Source organism: Pelecanus crispus, chromosome 12, assembly GCF_030463565.1.
Source record: "Pelecanus crispus isolate bPelCri1 chromosome 12, bPelCri1.pri, whole genome shotgun sequence".
Lineage (NCBI taxonomy): Eukaryota > Metazoa > Chordata > Aves > Pelecaniformes > Pelecanidae > Pelecanus > Pelecanus crispus.
In genome coordinates, this window is record NC_134654.1 from 28,853,362 (window position 1) to 28,873,685 (window position 20,324).

Consider the following 20,324-nt stretch of genomic DNA (forward strand, 5'->3'; position numbering starts at 1 on the left):
TGGCTCCCAAGGCAGGACCCTCCCCAGGCAGCACGGAGATGCCCACTGCCAGCCGCCCCTTGCTTTGAAAGAGGCACCTTTGACGCCCGTATCGTCAGTGGCATCCAGGATTCAGTCTTCCCTAGACTGGGTTTATTCCCCTCCCTCAAAAAAAGGATTTTTCCTTAGTTTAAAAAAATGTAAACAATATTTCCCTATCAGCTGGAAACCACAACAGAAACGTCGCGGACTTCACCGTCATTGGAAGTGACCTCGCCCAGGGGGGTGGCTGGGCTGAGCGTACCCTGAAAAACCCCCGTGCACAGCCGCCCCCCAGCAGCCCCCCAGGGCTGGGAGCAGCGGCCGCCTCATTTGGATTGACTCGCGACTCCCCACGGCTCACAGACAGATTCACGGGGAGCCCAGAGGAAAGAAAAGGATCTCCTTTTCCTCTCCCGAGTATAAGCCTGGCCCATCGCGGCTCCACACCCTCTCCCCGCTGCCAGCGAGCCGCAGACCTTGTCATCTGCTGTTTCAAGCTGTAAAGCAAAGAAACCCGCGTACAGTGAAGCCTGGCTCAGAACTTGCCAGCCTGTCACCCCCGGCAGCAGCACTGCCCCTGCTCCCGGAGAACGGCATCAGCCACCTCCGCTCGGGGCACCGGCTCCGGAGAGGATGGAGAGAAGCCGGGAGGGATCCATTGACCCGCTGGCAGTTCTGAGCAGGTTTCACCGCGTCTTTCTCAAGCCTCTCTAGACACGAGTCCCAGCAGGTCTCACGGGGTCTCCGCGTTCATTCGAAGAAAGTAAAACCTGATGGAAGAGCTGGGCAAAGCTGGGAGAGAGGCCCCTCTCCCTCCTCCCACGCTCCCGGGCTCAGTATTGCCGTAGGTTGAAAAACCCGACGCTGGTGGGGGACTCCTTGACCGTCACTGTGATCAGGTTAGCGGTGACGTCGGTGACAAAGACGTGCTCGATCAGGCTGCGGGTGGGTTTCCAGTCCTGGCTGGTCTGGATAGAGACAGACATGTTCTGACCCACGCCCGGGAAGGAAGCCGAATCCCGGTCTGAATCTGAGCTGGTCTCTTCGCCTGTGCTCATTTCGGAAAGGGCGGCCGGCTTGCGGTTCTCCGTGGCCGCGTGCCCCTCCTGCGTGCCGGCGGTGCCGCTTTTGGCCAAGTCTCTGTCGCCTGCCCGGTGCGCTTGCTTCTCGCTCTTGCCGCCGTCCCCTGCCGAGAGCACGCCGGTGCTGGCAGCATTCAACGCGGCACCCGCCGTGCCGCCCTTTGCGCTGGTGGCACCCGCGCTTGCTGCCGTGCCGCTGCTGGAGCCTTTGGACAGGGCGCTGCAAAGGTGGCGAGGGAGGCCGCTCCCGCCGGCCGCGCTCGGCCCGTTTTTGACGCTCTGCAGGTTTAGAGCTTGGAGGTTCAGCTCCTGACTGGAGGCCGGCTGGCTGCTGGCCCCGGATGAGCTCGCCGGCATCTTGCTGCCGTTGTGCAGCGTCTGGCCTCCCGCAGCAAACCCCGATTTCTGGTCCCCTCCAGCGCCGCTGCTAGGAGCCTTGGTGGTCTTGGGTCCCTGCACGCTCAGCCCAAGCTCCCCAGATCCTTTCTGGTTCCTCATTTTTAAGTCCAGCCCTAAGCCGCTCTTACCGGATGCCTGGGACTTCAGCGCCAGCCTGCCTAGGGGCGAGGTCTCTGCCGAGTTCTGGCTTTGGGACATCCTGTTCATGTAGTGCACGATGGAGCTCTGCCAGCTGATGGCCCGGTTTGGGCTCGTGGAACCGCTCTTCATCATGTTGGGCAGGTTTTCTGCAGACGAACCCCCCGAGCCGAGCCCAGCCAAGGCGCCCGGCGGGTCCTTCAGCACCGCCATGCCCGAGCCCTGCGTGCTGTGCTGGGGCTGCAGCTTCCCCATCAGCTTGGCGCTGCCGCCCACCTCCTTCCGGGACGTTTTCAGCACCTTTGTCAGGTTCACGGTCCTTCGAGCCGCTTTCTGCTCTGGGGGAAGAGGCTTCCGCCCACGTTTCTTCCTGGAAGTGTCTTTCAGTTCAGGCTTCGCTACCAGGATCTGAGCTTTCTTCTGCGGTACCGGGTGAGTCTCTCTGCTGCGGGGACCTCTCTTTGCTTCCAGGTCACTTTCATCCTCTTCATCAGAGGAGGAGGAAGAGGAGGATGTGGAGGAAGAGGAGCTACTTGACTTAGCTTTTGCAGGCATCTCCGGTTCCTGCAAAGCAACGAAGAGAGACAGGGAAAGAGTTAACGCACATTACCAAAGAACCATTATGGGCATCGCAAATCCTTCAGCGTTGCCTGGCCGGGTGCCTCAGGTTCTTTCCCCGCGTTAGCCGATCTGCTCGCCCTCTGCCATAAAACGAGTCAGGGAGCGCACAGTACAAAACCGACCAGGCGGGATCCTGGCGCCAGGGAACTCTTCCGTCTCCTTCTACGCCGTCGCCACCGCAGCGATGAAGAGACGTCTTCCTCGCAGGCATCCTCACCCACCCACCCAGCACTGCAACGTTCAGAGCCCCCCACCCGGGGTCTGCAGCCATCGCTGCGGCCTCAGCACCCTCCGGAGGCTGAGCATCCACCGCACCCTGCGCTGCGGACAGGCACTCGCTGCTGCCTTCCAAGGCTGCAGCCCCTCCAGCGCCGTCACGGCCGTGGATTTCCACTGCCACCGGGACTCACCACGTGTTTCCTGGGCCTGCCCCTGGGCCGCTTCCCCCTCTTCCGATTCTGCACTTCTTTTTCGTGTTCCCTGAAAAAAACAACAATTAAGGGCAATGTTTGCAGGGAAGAAGAAAACATCCAAAATCATCCTGGTTCCTCCCTTTCTTCTGCCATTAACCCCCCTGGCCCTTGTTTGGGATGCTGTAGGCTCAGCTCCCGTTCCAGCGCCCGAGCAGCGGCTGGGAGGTGCCCTTAACCCCTACCAACACGTGACGATCTTACAGGCTCCGAGCACGTCGCTTACTTGACCCCACGCTGTTACGGGCACACCACACTCAAGTGCAGTCAAAGAGCCCCAAGAGCCGTACGGAAACCCGGGGACTTGTGCAGTTAAACCTCCTCCACGTGGCACCTGGAGCATTTGCCCTGCGGGAATGGCACAGGTCACTGGAAGACTCAGGCCATGAATGTGATGCAGTGCAAGAAAAAAGAACTACAAAGTGAGGAAAGGGTTGTAAAAATTGTGGCCTTAGAGCAAGGACAGCTATCTGGACGTCAGGGTACCCAGCTGGCTCGGCAGCAGGCATCTGCCCTGGTTTACTGGAGGAGAGGTGAAAGGACAGGGAAACTCTCTTGCGTACAGCACGGGACTGAACCGCACGGGTGGCTGAAACAGATTTACCAAACTGCTCGCAGAGCCAAAATCCTTTGCTGTGCAGGACCTTGCCGCTGGTTACCCCAGCCCTGGTCCCAGTGGTGCCAGTCACAGGCCTTCCAGAGAGAGCCATCGAGTTTTGTAACGCCGCCCGGGGAAACCGAGGCAGGCCGGGCAGCGACGGGCGAGCATCCCCGCTTGCACCCCTGTTTGCTACAGCAACATCCCCGCAGCAAGAAGCTTCTGGCGGCCAGTGACGGACCGCATGGCGTTATTCATCCCGAGTCAGCGGCTTTTCCAATTCACGGTGAGATTTGCGGTTTTTCTGGTACAACAGGATCAAGCAAACAGAAGCATCTGCCCCATCTCTGCCAAGCCTTGCTTTGCGCTCTCGCAGAGCGGAGCTTCCCCTCCGCTCACAGCGAGCAGCAGTACAGCCTCCGTGAGGAGGAAAAGCAAACGCTTTCCCTGGAAACTCTGCAAGTTCTCGCCTTCGCCGGGCTCATCTCACCTCTCCTGCACCTCCTGGTCTGGACGTGGTGGCCAGGCTGGCAGCCACGCAAAGCCCGAGGCGATCGTAGGGGGAATGTTTTCAGATCGCTGTACTATTTTGTAGTTCTCCGTTTAAAAGGGACAGTGTTAAGCTGTAATACATATGGCTAATTAAACACCCTGCTGTCTGCACTAACCACCGGATTCCATTCTCGAAAAAATGGATCCAGAAACGAGTTATAATTAAATCCTATCGTAAACTTTAATGATTTTTATTAATATGGAGCCAAAATATTTGGCAGCGCTGTGCTTACCGTAGCCAGCTGGCTACTTTTTTTACCTCCGTGCGTGATTCCCGGTGTAGAATAGCTGCAGAACGACTGCCGGTCCCCGCTCGGCTCGGGGCAGTAGCCCTGGCCCTGACAGAGGACACCATTTTCTCCCACCCGTCACTTCCCCGCCCCGCTCAGAGCTGTGCCCTCCAGAAGTATTTTGGTGCCTTCCAAGCCCACGCTTCTGCAGTCCCGGGCGCCGGGGCCTGCAGTCACCCCCCGAGCACAGCGAGACCCCGGCCGCCGGACGGGGAGCGAGAGGCAAAGGTCTCTGCTGGGCGCTGCCGCGCTCCCATTGTACAGCCGGCGCAAAACCAGATTGTGCGCGGGGCCATAAATTCTCCGTGTTTACCCAGCGCGGGGAGAGCCGTCCTAGGTGGACCTGAACTGTAATTTCAGGAGATGAACAAAAGGGCCGGGCCACAAAAGGCACGGCGAGCTTCGCTCTGTTGTTTCCACAACTTCCACCGCACGCGCAGCCAATTAGAAGTTAATTGACTTTATCGTTCGCTTAGAAATATTTATAGTTTGCTCACTTCTTTTGGAAAGCGAGGAGGAGTCTTGGATCAAGGATGTTCTCCTCGGGCTCCCAGCTGTTGTGCCTGCAACGGAAGACACGGAGTGGGCGAGAGCGGGGGGCCGGTGCTCCCCGCCGCCCCCGTTACCGGCCCGGCACCGGGGGGTTCATCCGAGGACAAACGGGCCCTTTCCTGCCGCCCGGGGCCGAGCAGCCGGACCGCGGCACCCCCGCACCGGGGCCCGGGGCCCGCCGTCCCCGCGGGGCGGGCAGGGGAGAGGGGGCCGGGGGAGGCAAAGTGGGGAGGGGGCGGCCACGCCGCCGCGGGGCGAGGAGCCCCACGCGTCCCGGGGGAGCCCCGCTGGCAGCGGGCGGGGGGCGCGGGGCCGGTGCCTGCCCGTCGGGGGGGACCCTCGGGGGGGTCCCTCGGGGGGTGGGCGGCCCGGGGACGGGGGACACGGGGCGGGGGGGGGGGGGGAGAGCGGAGCCCCACGCGGCGGCGGGGAGGGCCGGGCCGCGGCCGCGCTTATTTGTAAACAAAAGGAGCGGCGCGACCCGAACAAAAGCGGCCGGGCGGGCGGCACCTCCGCGGCCGCGCACCCACCGCTCCGCGCCCCGCACGGCTCCGCGCACCAGCCCCGCACCGCCCCGCACGGCTCCGCGCCCCGCACCGCGCACCGGCCCCGCACGGCTCCGCGCCCCGCTCCGCGCACCAGCCCCGCACCGCGCACCGGCCCCGCACGGCTCCGCGCCCCGCTCCGCGCCCCGCACGGCTCCGCGCAGCAGCTCCGCTCCGCTCCGCTCCCCGCCCCGCACCGCCCCGCGCAGCAGCCGCGCTCACTTGGAGGACCAGCCCCGCCACTTGACCAGGTACTCCAGCTTGCCCTGCGGAGAGAGACGGGGAGAGGCGCGTTAGCGGCGGCGGGGGGGGGGTCCCACGGCGAGGGGGGGGGTCCCGGGAGGGGTGTGTGTCCCGCGGGGGGGGGTCCCACCTTGCGGAGCCGCTTGCTGAGGATGCACTCGGCGGCGAAGACCTGCTCTCCCACGCTGCTCAGCTCCTCCATGGCCCCGGCCCCGCACGCACACGCAAACACAAGGGGAGCCCCCCGGGCGCGCCCCCGACGGCGGCCGCGCGCGCGCCCCCCGCCCCCCCCCCCCATCCCCGCGCGCCCCTCGGCACAATGCGGCGCGCGCGCCCCCGCCGGGGGGGGGGGGGGGGGCTGGCGAGGGGAGGGAGGGGGAGCGGGGGGGGAGGGGGGGGGGCTCCCCAAATTCCCCGCCGGCCAATGGGGAGCGGAGGGCGGGGCGTGGCGGGGGGGGGGCGGCATTGTCTGCCTGCGACCCCTCCCCTTCCTGCCCGCGCGGGGGGCGGCCGCTGCCCGGCCGGAGCGGGGACAATGGGGACGGCCCGGCCCGGTGCTTTGTTCCCCTGGGCGGGGGGCCCGGGCGGCGCGGGGGGGGGGGGGCCGGCACCGCGGGGGGTGGGGGAGTCCCGGGCAGCGCGGGGGGGGGGTCCCGGGTAGCACGGGGGGGGGGTCTCGGGCAGCGCGGGGGGTCCCGGGCAGAGCGGGGAGGGGTCCCGGCAGCACGGGGCGGGGGTCTCGGGCAGCGCGGGGGGTGCTGGCAGCGCGGGGAGGGGTCCCGGGCAGCACGGGGGGGTCCCGGGCAGCGCAGGGGGTGCTGGCAGCGTGGGGAGGGGTCCCGGTAGTGCGGGGGGTGCTGGCAGTGCCGGGGGGGGTATCGGGCAGCGCGGGAGGGGTCCCGGCAGCACCGGGGGGGTGTCCCGGGCAGCGGGGGGGGTCCCCATCCCGGTCCTGCGGGGCTCGCTGCCTGCACGGCCACGGTCCCTCCCGGGGACAAAGCAGCGGCGGGGGCAGAGCCTGGGGCTGGGGGGCACGGCTCCCGCGCAGCCCCCGCCGGTCAGGGTTTTGGGTTCTGAAATAGTCGCTTCTAACAGAATAAAGCGTTACCGCCTCGGAGGGCGGTGGTCGCGTTAAGAACCGTCTGGCGGAGTGGGCTCGCGGAGTGGGCTCGCGGGCTGGGAGCCAGGTGTGGCCTGGCCCGCAATCCTGGGGCCACGCGAGCGAACGTGCGGCGGTGCCCACCGCGCCGCGGCACCGCACGCCGGCGGGGCGTGCGAGGCGGCGTGAGGAGCTACCACGCCGCGGTTGTGCGCGGTGGGCGTGGAGCAATGAAATATGGTGCTTTACAGGCATGGAAGAAGATGAGTCAGCACCTCAGGGAGTTCACAACCGCGGGCCCGGAGCCTGCGATTAACTGTGCAGGAGCCAGAGGGAAATGAATTTCCGTAGCCCCGGCGCCTGGGTGCCCGCGGTGCGCGGGGGCTGAGCGGGACCAGGACGGGCGATGGGGTGTCCTGCGCGCGGGGCCTCACGCAAACCCCGGGCAGTGCCGGCTCTGGTAAGCGATGCTGAATTTAGAAAAGCGTTTTGCACGCACCTCCGTGAGCTCCAGGCTGGCGCGTTGGGCTGGCCCCGCTGCGGGCGGTAACGTCGCTGCCGGCGAGCCCCTGCATGATGGAAGGGGAAAATAGCCGCTTCGTTAGCGGAGCGGGGCTGGCTGGGTCTGTAGGACGGTGGATGTGCCTGGGGTGCTGGGACAATACGGGGTAATTTTCCTAGGTCGAGCGCTATCACGTTTTATTGTTTTCTTTTTACAATTACTGTGGTTGTTCGCTGGCCAGGAGAACCGTTAGAAGCATTTTTTTAACCAAAGGTGATACAGAAACGTAACCCAGCGCTGCACTTTTTCTTTAGAGTTGATTTCCCTTCCGTCAGCTTTGCTCTTTGTGTGCAGCACGTCTTAAATTTTAGCAAAAAACCCGTGTGCGACTTTCCGTCCCCGCACGCATGAGCCGTGTGCGCGCACAATACGGCATTCACGGTGTGTGTGCAGCTCAAGTGACCGGCTGCGCCGAGCGCGTGGGGCTCGCCCAGCCGCCGGGATCCGGCTCACCGGCGCTGGAGGTGAACGCTGCTGGGAAATGAGCCCCGGATGCGGGTAACGCCGGGTGGGCTCTGCTCCCGGCCGAGCCTCGGTGCCGGTGTTCCTGAGCTCCCCGCGAGGATGCAGGAGCAGAATAGCCGTTCTCCTCCCTCCTGGAGCGAAGAAGAAAGGGCTGCTGTGAGCGGAGGTGCTCTGTTCGCCGCTCGCTGAGCCTGGAGAGCCCGGGGATAGGAAGCGGGAGCAGCCCTCGGCATTCGGGTCTCTTTGGGGACGGAGCGTGTGCGGCGTTTGGGAGGCTGGTGCCTGGCGCGGGGCTGTGCCAGCGGCTTTGTCCCCGAGCCCTCGTGGCCAGCGGCCAGCCCCGAGCAGCGCATTTCCAGCTGCGACCCACGTTTCCTTAATGCTGCGCAGCCCCCGCGCCACCCGTGTTCCCGCTCGCGCCCCTGCGGCAACGGGGGGCTGAGTCCCCTTCGCCTGTCGGGGGGGAAAAGGGCTGCGCTGCTCCGCGGACTGGAAATCCCCTTTATATCCCCAGGGGTTTACTGGGAAGCGGTCCTGGTAGCACCTGGGCCGCGGTGGGCTCCGCGCTTTCTGCCAGTTCTCCCCGGTTCGGAGCTGCAGGTTATTTTGCGTAGTTTAAAAGCTGGGGTGGTGGCTGGGGCAGAGCGGGTGTTTCCTCGGAGTGCAAAGCACACCGAGCCCTGGCTGCCGTTCTTTCTGGGGTGACAGCTTGCTTAGGTTGATCACAGGTTTCCCATTATTTGATGCCTTTAATGGAGCCGTGTGGTTCAAGTGTGGTTCAATGAAAAAATCTCACTTTTTCTCAGAAAAGAAAAAGGAAGAGAAAGAAAAATCACTCTAAGCATTAAAAAAGCCTGAACTTGTGGGTTTGAAGATTTACAAAAACAGGAAGTGAATAAAAAAATCCTACATTTGTTTACATGTTAAAATCTCGTGAGTTTTACATTGCGATTCGGATCATTCACTCTTGGGCTCAGCGATAGCAAAATGATCTTGCTGGAAGCGTAGCTGCCTGCCCATTTCCAGTGCCGGGGTGCTGGCCCGGTGTTGCCTGGCTTTCCTTTTGGCATTTTGGGATGTTTTAGTGATGAAAAAAAAAAAAAAAATTGTCCGCGAGTGCCTTTTGCCCCTGCCCGTCTGCCTTCTGCTGCTGCCTCCAGCTCCCCTGGGAAGCGCAGGGATGGCGGCTGCACCACGGGAGCAAGGGCAAGGAGGGCTGGGGCTGCGAAGGGAAAGCCGGGGGAGTTACGGGTCCTGGCACAGCCGCATGTCCCCTTTCTGCTGAGTCGGCCAGAGGAGACCGTCCCCGCGACGACGCTTCCCTGGGCATCGCCGGCCGGAGCCGCCGCAGAGGCTGCACCAGCTCCGGCTGCTGGCAGAGCTCCCCGGGGAGGTGCAGGAGGAGATGCCCGCCCGTGCTGCCGAAGCTGCGGCTCCACCTGCGAGTGCCTTTGGGCTGAATTCAGCGTTCTTCATCCCTGACAGAGGCTTCACCTTCCCGGAGAAACTTGGGAACGCGCAGTAAATAGCTTGGCTGCCACATTCCCCAGCTCCAGCCGAGCTAAGTGACAGCGGAGCCAATAAACTCAGCAGTCGCTGAGAAAACCTTTGGCATCTTAAAAATGAGACTCAGACTCCTGAACTAATCTGGTGGGACATAATTTCGTAGCTCTTCCCAAGTATGCCAGACATCCCAGGAATGCCGCGCATCCTGCGTTCTGCCGGTCGCGGGGGGCTGTCACGCTGGGGTGGAGGTTTGCCGTCAGAGGAAGGTGTTCGCCCGAGGACCAGACCTTCCCGCTGCGATCGGTGCGTCTGGCGGGTCGGCGGATTTGGAGCAGGCGGACGAGCAGGGCTGCAGGGGTGAGCGTGGCGGGGCCGGGCATCAGCCCGTGGCGAGAGCCCGTCCTGGTGGGCTTCATAGCAGCGGCGAGGGACACGGCCGCTCCCCGGGGGCTTGCGGAGCAAAGAGCCCCGGCCGGGCAGGCGCAGGGTGGGGGTCAGGGCCGCAGCTCTTTCCGCGGGGCTCTTGGCCTCTGTCTTTGTGCCTGGATGCGCCAGGAAGCCGGAGCATCGGCCGGGGTGCCCCGCGTTTCCCTCCGGCGCCGCGGGTTCGGGGCTTTCCTGGGTCAGGGTTAATAGCGGCGGGGTTTTCTGAGGGGGTGCCAAGTGCGCGTAATATTCCTGACTCCAGAGGATGGAAGCTGGGGCCAGCCCGGGGAGCGGCTGGGCCACGGTAGCCATGTTTGTTGTGGGCAAATGGTGGTTGTTTTCCCAAGGCGTCAGCCAATTGAAGCACAGAGATCTGCATATCATTTGGGCACCGCAGCCGAGCGCAGCCGGGTATGGAGCTGTGCAGCTTGCAGGATGGGATGACCAGAGAGCACGTCGTGTCCGGGCCCCGTGGCTGCGTGCGGGAATTGTAGGGGCACGTGCCATCCCCAGACCAGGCGTTTCAAGAGGCAGCAGTTTTCCTGCAAACTGTGTGTATGCCATAAATAAATACGTGTATGTATATTTGTTGTTATGTTACCATCTTGGAGCAGTTGGGACCCCTGGGTAGCAAGCATCTTTCTAGCGCAGGAAAAAGAAAGGGAAGCAAATGGTGTGGAAATGCATAGCAAATTGGGATGCAATACAGAGCAGGGCTCTCCCTGCTGTGTGACCCCCAGCCCCGGGGAGGGGGGCGGTGGGGAATGAATTACTCGGGGATGGGAGGGCGGGGGGAGACGCAGCACTCGGCGGAGCCGGGATCTCGGCTGCGTCAGGCGGCGACCGCGTCCACCGGCACAAACCAGCGCCGCGTTTGCCAGCGAGGCCGAGGCGGGGCTTTGTCTGTCGGGTAAACGTTTGGTGGGAATGTCGCAGGGGGAAAGTGCGCAAGGTGGGAGATGCAACGGGAAGGGCTGGGAAAGACTCAAAGAAGGACACGTAAAATATGACAGCGTCTGGAAGGTTCCAGGGTTTGCCCGGGGAGAGGCTGGGCCGGAGGCTGTTCCTGGGCCGGGGGCAGGGGGTCAGCAGCCGGTTTGGGCTGTCGCAGTTCCGCGCGTCTGTGGGGTTAAACCTCCTCACGCCCACGGGGGACGGAGCTGCCTCGCCCGTCAGGCCTGCGACTTCGAAGCATCCATCATTCCGGGGCTGTGTTGTCAGAGGGGAGGATTTAAGTGGAAGATTTAAGTAAGCGTGTGACACGCATCTCCAGGGCATCACTTGGAGCAACCCCGCGTGTTCCGGTGCGGCCAGCGCTGTGATGGGTGCTGGGCGCACCCGGGGCTCAGCTGCGCTGCCCCAGGCTTGTGCCGCTGAGAGCTTCAGGTTTGTGTTATCGCCAGCAGCGCCGAGGCGGGGATTCCTCCCCCGTGGAAGCCACCGAGGCCTTTCACACCGAGACCTGGCAGGAGCTCATTGCCCCGGGGCAGCTGGCGGAGCCGGGCGAGCGGCCGGCAGCTGCGGGCACCGGGAGCTTTACAGCCGACGAGGCGCTCCTGGACCGGGTTTTGTCCTGAGCCCCCACGCCCCCGGTGCCCGGCTCTCCCGGGGGGCGTGGGGCGGTGAGCGCGGCTCGGGAGCCATCGCCCGCCGGCTGCCGGTACTGCACCGGGCCCGGGGAGCGGAGCGGGGCTGGGGCTGGAGCGGAGCTGGAGCGGGGCTGGAGCTGGGGCTGGAGCTGGAGAGGGGCTGGAGCTGGGGCTAGAGCTGGAGCTGGGGCTGGAGCTGGGGCTGGAGCTGGAGTGGAGCTGGGGCTGGAGCAGGAGTAGGGCTGGAGCTGGAGCTGGAGCGGGGCTGGGGCTGGAGCTGGGGCTGAAGCTGGAGCTGGAGCGGGGCTGGAGCGGAGCTGGAGCAGGGCTGGGGCTGGAGCGGGGCTGGAGCGGAGCTGGGGCTGAAGCTGGGGCTGGAGCTGGGGCTGGAGCTGGAGCTGGAGCTGGGGCTGGAGCTGGGGCTGGAGCGGGGCAGGAGCTGGGGCTGGAGCGGGGCTGGAGCTGGGGCTGGAGCTGGGGCTGGAGCTGGGGCTGGGGCTGGAGCGGGGCTGGGGCTGGAGCTGGAGCGGAGCTGGGGCTGGAGCTGGGGCTGGAGCGGAGCTGGAGCTGGAGCTGGGGCTGGAGCGGAGCTGGAGCTGGGGCTGGAGCGGAGCTGGAGCTGGAGCGGAGCTGGGGCTGGAGCGGGGCTGGAGCTGGGGCTGGGGCTGGAGCTGGGGCTGGAGCGGAGCTGGAGCTGGAGCGGGGCTGGGGCTGGAGCGGGGCTGGAGCTGGGGCTGAAGCTGGAGCGGAGCTGGAGCAGAGCTGGAGCTGGGGCTGGAGCTGGGGCTGGAGTGGAGCTGGGGCTGGAGCGGGGCTGGAGCTGGGGCTGGGGCTGGAGCTGGAGCTGGGGCTGGAGCTGGGGCTGGGGCTGGGGCTGGAGCTGGGGCTGGGGCTGGGGCTGGAGCTGGGGCTGGAGTGGAGCTGGGGCTGGGGCTGGGGCTGGAGCTGGAGCTGGGGCTGGAGCTGGGGCTGGAGCTGGGGCTGGAGTGGAGCTGGGGCTGGAGTGGAGCTGGGGCTGGAGCTGGGGCTGGAGCTGGAGCTGGAGCTGGGGCTGGAGCTGGGGCTGGAGTGGAGCTGGGGCTGGAGCTGGGGCTGGGGCTGGGGCTGGAGCTGGAGCTGGGGCTGGAGCTGGGGCTGGAGCTGGGGCTGGAGCTGGAGCTGGAGTGGCCCCGGCACCGGCCGCGGGTGGCACTGGCTGGAGCAGGAGCAAAGGCCGGTCCCGGCAGATTTTGTCAGACACGTGTTCGTGTCCATGTCTGTGTCCGTGGGTGCCCAGGGGAGCGGGGAGACATGGGGAGAGGGTCTGGGGGGAGGATGGAGCGGCCGGGGGGTCTCTGGCTGGGGCCGGGGGGTCCTTCTGGTTCCTGCAGCGCTCAGAAACACAGAGTTCCTGGGATGCTCTGTGCTGTGAATGTGGTTGGACTGAAGCGGTACCGTGTTCAGTGCTTTCTTTTTTCTTTCCCTTGCCTCTGAGTGAAAATAGCTGCTCCAGGCTACGTCTAATGGCAAACTGTATGGTTTTGGGGCAACGAAGTCTTCCTAGCAGGGATGTGGCAGGGTGCAGCCAGAACAGTATCTACCTCAGGAGAGATTTTTTTCTGACAAAGCCCCGTCTCGCTGAAACACTGCCTGTTGAATCGGGAGCTAAATTCCCATTCACAGCTGAGGCAAAAATCAGCTGTTAGGTAAGGATTCCCGTCAGGAGGTTGGTCACTATAAACTCCGCGTCACCTGCATGGCTCTGGGAATTAGACTGGGACCAGCTCTGGGAGCATCCTGCTCTGTACCTGCCGCAGTCGACTGCTGGGCACCCTGGGGACCCCTGGCACGGGGCCGCGCGGAGCCTGGCAGCGCTGGGTTATGGGCTCTGCGGGCTCTGGCTGCCGGCATCTCAGGGATACCAGCTTCCCAACCGACCTGGCTGCCTCCGACCGTAAAACAGGCACGGTTGTGCTGACCTGTGCGGAAAGTCCCAGGGTTGCCAGCAGGATCACTGGGAAAGTCGCTATGCGCTATTATTATTAATATTATCTTAAATAATATTTGCAGCACTGGCCTGTGCGGCTCCCCTTTCGGAGCCTCCCCGTTGTTCGCTGCCGGGCTGTTTGCGCTGCGTGCTGCCAGCCTGACCCCCACCCCCAGCACGGTTTCAAGCCAAACATTTTCTTCCTGTTTTTCCGAGTGGAGCGTGCGTCTCTTGTTTCATCTCGTTGGGTGATGCAGGGAAGGCAGCGCGAGCGAGTCTCTATGGCAACAGATGTTTATCGAGCCCCTGAGATGAGGCACAGGGTTGGGGAGAGGCACTTCAGCATCTGGGATGGGGTCCGGGGCAGCTGCCACGCCAAGGCCCCACTGGAAGGGCCGGGACCGGGGCTGCGGCACGGGGGGTGTCCTGCTCCCTGTCCCCTAAGCCCCGGCCTGGCTCAGGGGTCCTGGGCTGTGTCCTGCAGAGCGAAGTTTGGCTTTGTGCGAGGGCCTTTTGCATCCAGGGTGCATCGGCCCCGCTGCGGAGGGGGTACCGGATGGGTGGCACAAGCCGGCGCGGGCTCTGCGTGGCCCTGGGCTCGGGAATCGTGGGGCTGGGTGTTTGCTTTGAGCTGGGGGGTCCTGGCTGTGCCACTGCCACATCCTCTGCCTCTCCAGAATACATCAAGGATCAGTGTCCCCCTCCCAGAGCTCCCAGGAGCTGATGCGGGGCTGCAGATGGGTTAAGTCTCACGAGTGCTGCTATGGAGTAGTGCAGCTGGGGCCAATTCGGCCTGCGGGTTTTGAGCTCGGGGGGTGCGTAGGTAGTATTTCCCATTTTTGTGACAGCCATAAGGGACAGAAAATTACGGTCAGACAAGTAGAATGGTGCTCAGGGCACCCAGGGCTCTCAGGGCAGGGGCTGGAAACACTGACTGACTTTGGGATCCCCCCGAGGCCCCCGGGCTGGGTGGCTGCCTTTGCCGGAGCAGAGCTGGTTCTCCCAGCGCCGCTGCCACGGCCAGCCCAGCCCGGCAGCTGGGGGAAAGGAGCTGGGCCTCACCGTCTGCTCCGCGTGTCAAGGCTGTCCGCTCTGTGCCACAGCCCAGCACCATTTACAGGAGGCTCCTGGCGCACGCAGAACTTCGATACGCTTTTAATTGCTTTAGATACTCAACAAGTATTGACTGTCCCTGGTCCCAATAGAGTCGAAGTCGTTCTGCCTGGAGCAGATGGGGAAGTTGGGGTAACCTTGTCAAGGTCAGCCAGTACCTCAGAGCCAGTTTCCGCAGCAGTGCATCCCGGCGTGCACCCCAAAGCCTGGGAAAGGCAGCTCCCCCCCGGTGCTCAGTCATTCTGGAGGAACAGGGATCAGTAATTTGGGGAGGTTTTGGGAACTCTGTACAGTTCTCTGAGACCGGGGCTGGTTGTCTTCATGAGACATGTCCTCCCTCATCTCTCCACACATTTCTGGTAGAGCTGCCTGGAACTCGGAGGCTGCCAAGACAGGAAAGCACAGCGCTGCTGTTACTTATTTCACGTATGTGCAGCCTGTGGATATCGGCTGGGGGTGCGCCGTGCTGGAAGTGCCAGGAAATGAGATTGAGAATTATTTGTCCTGATGGCTCTCCAGGCACATATGCACAGTGAAGGCAAGCAACACACTTATGTCCTTATTCCTCTTGCAGCCACACACAGAGCCGCAAGCAACGAACGAAGCATTCACCCCTCCTTGGTGAGGCTCACACGACTGCCGTCCTGCCCCGACCCGGCCGCACGCGGAGGCCGGGGAGGGGAGGGATGGTTAGGCAGCGGCAGGCAGGAGGCTGGAGAGATGTCCAGCCCTTCTTTCTAGCCCAGCAAATGCCCTGGGTGCTGTCAGTGCTGACCCGGGCAGTACAAAATCCAGAGTCCCTCCCTGCTTGAGGTGCCAAGGGTCTGCTGTGCCCTGCGGGGAGCGGCTGGTGGGCAGCACGGGGTTTCACAGATGGACAAAACCCCGGAAAGACCGAGAACAAACGGGGCCCGTGCCTGCCTGGACAAGAGCACGTCCGGGGGGGGTTTGGGTATCCTTAGGGTCAGTTACCTGTGTGGGGGTCAATATATTCCTCCCCAGCATCCCAGGACAAGAGCAATTCCCAGCATCACGGACACCTTCTTGGCGGGAGGGAGAGGAGCACTCGAACCTGGCAATGCCCGGAGCAGGAATTCGGCGTTAGCCCGGTGCCCAGCCCCTGCCCGGGTGAGCGGCAGCCCCGGCCCCCGGCAGGCTGCGATACCGGGGAGCTCGTGCGGGGAATTTGGCGCAGCCACAGCCCCCCACTCTGCCCCCCGCCCCGGGAGGATGCTCTGCTGGCCCCAGCGCTCCGCGCACCTCCTGCCGCCAGCCGGGGGCCGTAAGGAGCTTTGCTGCCGCGCCGGGGCCTTGGTACGCATTTACCGTGAGACCGCCCCGGTTACCGAGCCCGGGGCCGGGGGCCGCCAGCGGGCATCAGCCTGGGGCCGGGGGCCGGGCCCGGACCCCGCCGGTGCCCCGGAGCCGCCGGGCGGTGGCGGGAGCGGGAGGGGCGGCGGGCGGCTGCCGCCAGGTGTCGCTGTTCCCGCGGGAATCCCGGCGCGGCGCGCCGGCGCGCTCCCGGTTCCCGCCGGCGCGCTCCCGGTGCCCGCCTCCCTCCCAGTGCCCGCCGCCCTGCTCCCGGTGCCCACTGCTCTCCCGGTGCCCGCTGCTCTGCTCCCGGTTCCCGCTGCCCTGTTCCCGGTGCCCGCTGCCCTGCTCCCGGTTCCCGCCGGCGCCCTCCCGGTGCCCGCTGCTCTCCCGGTGCCCGCTGCCCTGCTCCCGGTGCCCGCTGCCCTGTTCCCGGTGCCCGCTGCCCTGCTCCCGGTTCCCGCCGGCGCGCTCCCGGTGCCCGCCTCCCTCCCGGTGCCTGCTGCCCTGCTCCCGGTTCCCGCTGCCCTGCTCCCGGTTCCCGCCGCCCTGCTCCCGGTGCCCGCTGCCCTGCTCCCGGTTCCCGCCGGCGTGCTCCCGGTGCCCACCACCCTCCCGGTGCCCGCTGCCCTGCTCCCGGTGCCCACGGACTCACGCAGCATGGGCTTCATGACCTCCAGGGAGCCGTCGTGGGGCTCGGGGGTGATGCCCAGCAGCTGGCAGAGGAGAGCGTAGACATTGACGCTTTCGAAGGGCTCGACCACCAGCCCCTGCTTGAAGGCCGGACCCACGGCGCGGAAGATGGTTTTCATGTTCATGGCTTCGTTGTCGAAACCGTGTTCCCCTTTGTTGAACTGGACCTTGAGTCTCTGAAAGGGGAGGAGATGTGAGCGCCCAAACCCTTCAGCCCCCCAAAGCACAGCTGGCGGGGGGTGGCAGGCACCGACGCAGCAGCGCTGCTGGGTGCCTCCACCGCTCCTGCATGTGGCTCTCGCATGCCGTGTTCTGCGGCCACGGGGTTTAACAGTCTGTCTGGTTTCTTGGAGTTTTTGAAGTGGATCTAATAATGTTAAACTTTGCAGGAGCTGGAGGGTGCTGCCCAGGCACAGCTCTCGAGCAATTGCATCTTGCAAGTTCCCTCCCTGAATGTCAGCACATCCAAATTTTGTTGTACTGAGGAGCTTCACAACGGGCAGCTGCCTGCTGGCCTTGAATTTGGGCCTTGCTTCAATGCCAGGCTAGGAGAGGATCCTGCCACTGATGTTCTGTGTTCATGCAGGTCCTGCTCCAAGACTTCTGGACCTTTTATTTTCTGAACAGCAGAGAAGATCTTTACACAAAGGGCTAGAATTTCCATCTGTGTGTCGGGAAACTGACCCACATGAAGGCAGAAAGCCGGGTGGGTGCTGGGGTGCTATGACAAGGACAGGAGGAGAGAGGGAGGTCCCCAAAAGACAGTAAGCGCGTGCATCTTACCCCATGGATCACGTATCCTGGATCGCTGTACAACAGGAGTGGAGTGATCCGGGAGTGGTTGGCGTAGTGGAATCTCCTCGGAAAGTCTGCTTTCTTGTACACATGTAAATTTGGGTGGGCATTTTTCAGGACTGAATACACATGCTCTAATTTTCCTTCTTTTGGTACCAGTAGTCCATTTGGTCCGTAATCTAAGAGTTCGAACTGGATGTCTTTGAACGTGAAGTTCTCTACTGTCTTGATGTGAATCTCATTGGTCTTTATGACAGTCTCCATGCCATGGTCAGATGTGATGATGAGGTTGAGCTTTGACTCCAGGCCACTTTCCCGGATACGCTGCCTCAAGTAACCGATGGTTCTGTCCACCTGCTTGATCATGTTTTTCGTCTCATTGGATTCAGGGCTGTACTTGTGTCCTGTTGAGTCCGGCTCACCGAAGTAGAGCGCGATGAAGTCAAGGTTGTTCACTGTGAACCATTTCATGACGGTGTCAATGCTCTCTCTCCAGTTGGTTTCATTGCTGTAGTTGAACCAGGGGGGCTCCACCAACTTCATATTCACTTCTTCCCCTTGATATTTTGCTCTTCCTCCGGGGAAATGGATAGAGCCTGTCTTTAAACCCTGTTAGTGGAGACATTGCATAAACTCACCTGAACTCGCTCTGCAGCATCTCTCCATCTGTCAGTGCAACCACCTACTAATGCGGTTAGTTCATTCAGCCCCCTAATGTCTACCTCTGCCTCTAATGAGGTTTTCTTCTCATTGCCAATTAAAAGTGATTAATTGAAAGCACTGCCCTTCCCAGAACTCCTGCATATTGGCTTTCTCACTGCGTTAGTGACACTAGTTATAACTTTAGAGACAGTGACCTGTTTGCACCTTGCATGGACCCTCCGGCTCTTGACCATCAAGACATTAAGGTGCGTTTTGAAGTCAATGGGGCCAATTTGGCAGGTAAATACAGGCAAAGGTACATGTCTCGGGCCAGGTCTCAGGTCCTGTCTCAAAGGCAGATTCAAAGCCTACTGGGATCTAGGAAAGCCTCGCTGCGGTCCCCAGCGAAGAGGGGACCGGCCCCTGACGCTGCCGCCTGACCGTCCTGGGTGCGGCTGCGGAAACGAGGGTTGTGCCTTGGAGCGTATGAAACCCCCGGGCTCGTGATGCTCCCTAAGAAACCGGCTGAGGTTTCTTTAAACAGGAAAAGGATGACCTGTTTTATTAATGTCTTAATAAAGCTGAAATGCATCTATTATTTTTTGCTATTTTTAATAGAATGATCATAATTATTCCTGCCAGTGCCTGGGGATTGCATTTTTTTGCTGGTCTAATTAGCCTGCCGCTTGCAGTGAGGATGTTAGCTCATGGCCACTAGAGATCGTGGCTTGCCTGTAGCTTTTACTGTCTGATTGCAGGCAGGATCCGTCTGTGCAGGGTCTGTGCGTGAGAGGAGGCTGCTGCACTTGCCTGTCTCTGAGCGGTGATCCAGATGGGCAGGCTGCCGTTGTCCCACCAGCTGTCCACGCTTTGCGTGTCGTGGTAGGGCAGCTTCAGACCCGTGCTGGTGTTGAACCACATGTTGTGAATCACCCCGTGGTTCTCCAGGTATCTCCCTGTCAGGAGAGACGGAGGAGGCGGGGGTGAGCCAGGCTGGAGCGGGGTCTCGCCCCTGTGCCGGGCAATGGACCGGCTCAGGGTCAGCCTCTGCTCCTCATACCCCATCCCAGCTCTCCCTTTGCCTCTGCTTTGCCTCCTTCCTCGCACAAAGCGGGGTTCCCAGGGTGGGGAATGGGATGCAGGGGGGGATGCCTGCTCCTCACGCGGGTGGGTTGGTCCCAGGCGGGTCTCACCCAGACCCCGAGCCGGGGCACCCTCGCCCCTGGAGGTGCCGGCACTGCCTGCCAGTGCTCCTGCCCTGCTCGGCGCGGGCAGGGCTCAGCGTCATCCTGCATTTAACTAATGGCTTTGGTGTTTCGCCTTCTCTGTTGCTCACAACTGGTGAGGACAGCATGTGGCAGAAATCCCCTTTGGAAATGAAAGACTTGCACTTTGTACTATTACCTTTCATGCTATTTTTATTATTCTGGTCCTGAAGACTGCACAGTTACTTCTGCACGATATCCCCATCCTCCCTTGTATTGACAATGCCTCCCTGCCTTTTCTCATCAGCAGATTTCATTAGCATGTTCCACTCTTTTATGCCAAGGTTATTAATGAAAACCTTAAATAAGATTGGCTCCAAAATCGATTCTTCAGGAATTCCCCTGTTTCCCTCCCTCCAGCTTGACAATCTCCTCTCAGCATCACCTGCCGTCCTCTTCCCTGTAGCCTGTTACTTCCCCGCATTAGAGATTTTGTACTAATCTCCATCTCCATCTTAACTAATGATTTCCCGTGTGGCACTGTATCAAATACATTACTGAAGTCCAGAAAGATTAAATTTAGTGCACCTCCCCTGTCTAAACCATCATTCGTCTTATCAAAGGAGGCTATCGGGTTGGTCTGGTGCTATTCACTTTTGATAAATACAGATTCAGTTCTATCACTTTCTGCAACTGTTGCCTTGTCTTGCTGTATTTCCAAAATACGGCTACTCTAAAGCTTTGCGTGCTGCTGCAGCTGGGTGGCTGCTTGACGTAGTTTCCTCCACTGACGCATAACCCTCAAACGTGCCCTTCCCCAGCCTGCCCCCTGTGCTGCTCCGCCTGGCTCGGGGCCGGTGGGGACTCACCGGTCAGCAGCGTGAAGTGGCACGGGCTGGTGATGGTGATAAAGGCAGGAGTCATGTACCGCGCCTTCACCCCCTCCGCAGCCATAGCGTCGAGGTTGGGGGTGTCCACATCCTGGTCGTAGTTCCACCGAAAGCCATCAAAGGACACCAGGAGGACTTTGCTGCGGTCAGATACCTGCTGCACAGGGATACATCTTGCTAAAGAGAGGGCAGCAAATACGAACCCCAGTGAAGGGAACATCTTCATGCCCTTGAAGTGGAATGGCGCAGACATCCAGAGAGCTCACATTAATACCTGCGGGATGGGGCTAAGTTCAGGTTTTATCTAATCTTGCAGTTGCTGACTGGGTGCATGGCTTCAGCCAGCACTTTGTATCAGAATGACCCTCTTTGTTTTTTGTCTAACTGAAGTAGATTAGCTTAGGTTCCCTTCTGGTTCAAACACCAAATCTGCCTCCTCCATCAGTGGCGTCGGGTGCTATTTTAGTACTCATGAACGGGAAGAGTTGCTCGTGTGGCAGGAGGCTGCCTTCTGCAGGCAGCCCGTGCGAAACCTGCCTCCCCACCGCCCC

General features: G+C 62.1%; 2 protein-coding genes across 3 annotated transcripts; both read right to left on the reverse strand.

Moving 5' to 3' along the window:
- Positions 1-854: 854 nt before the first annotated feature.
- Positions 855-6,442, reverse strand: CBX2 (chromobox 2). Of its 2 annotated transcripts, XM_075720196.1 has the most exons (6): positions 6,421-6,442; positions 5,642-6,078; positions 5,491-5,534; positions 4,669-4,734; positions 2,672-2,741; positions 855-2,204 (listed from the first exon to the last, which is right to left on the reverse strand). In XM_075720196.1, exons 2-6 carry the CDS (start codon positions 5,975-5,977, stop codon positions 855-857), a joined length of 1,866 nt encoding a protein of 621 aa, XP_075576311.1. In that variant the 5' UTR covers positions 5,978-6,078; positions 6,421-6,442. The 2 variants fall into 2 exon arrangements, with proteins under 2 accessions (XP_075576311.1, XP_075576310.1); XM_075720195.1 differs by lacking the exon at positions 6,421-6,442 and having other exon boundaries at positions 5,642-5,713.
- Positions 6,443-15,220: 8,778 nt separating this feature from the next.
- Positions 15,221-19,993, reverse strand: ENPP7 (ectonucleotide pyrophosphatase/phosphodiesterase 7). The gene is made up of 5 exons (XM_075720223.1): positions 19,753-19,993; positions 18,489-18,634; positions 17,025-17,645; positions 16,204-16,417; positions 15,221-15,309 (listed from the first exon to the last, which is right to left on the reverse strand). The coding sequence occupies exons 1-5, from the start codon at positions 19,991-19,993 to the stop codon at positions 15,221-15,223; spliced, it is 1,311 nt and encodes a 436-aa protein (XP_075576338.1).
- Between the last annotated feature and the right edge of the window lie 331 nt (positions 19,994-20,324).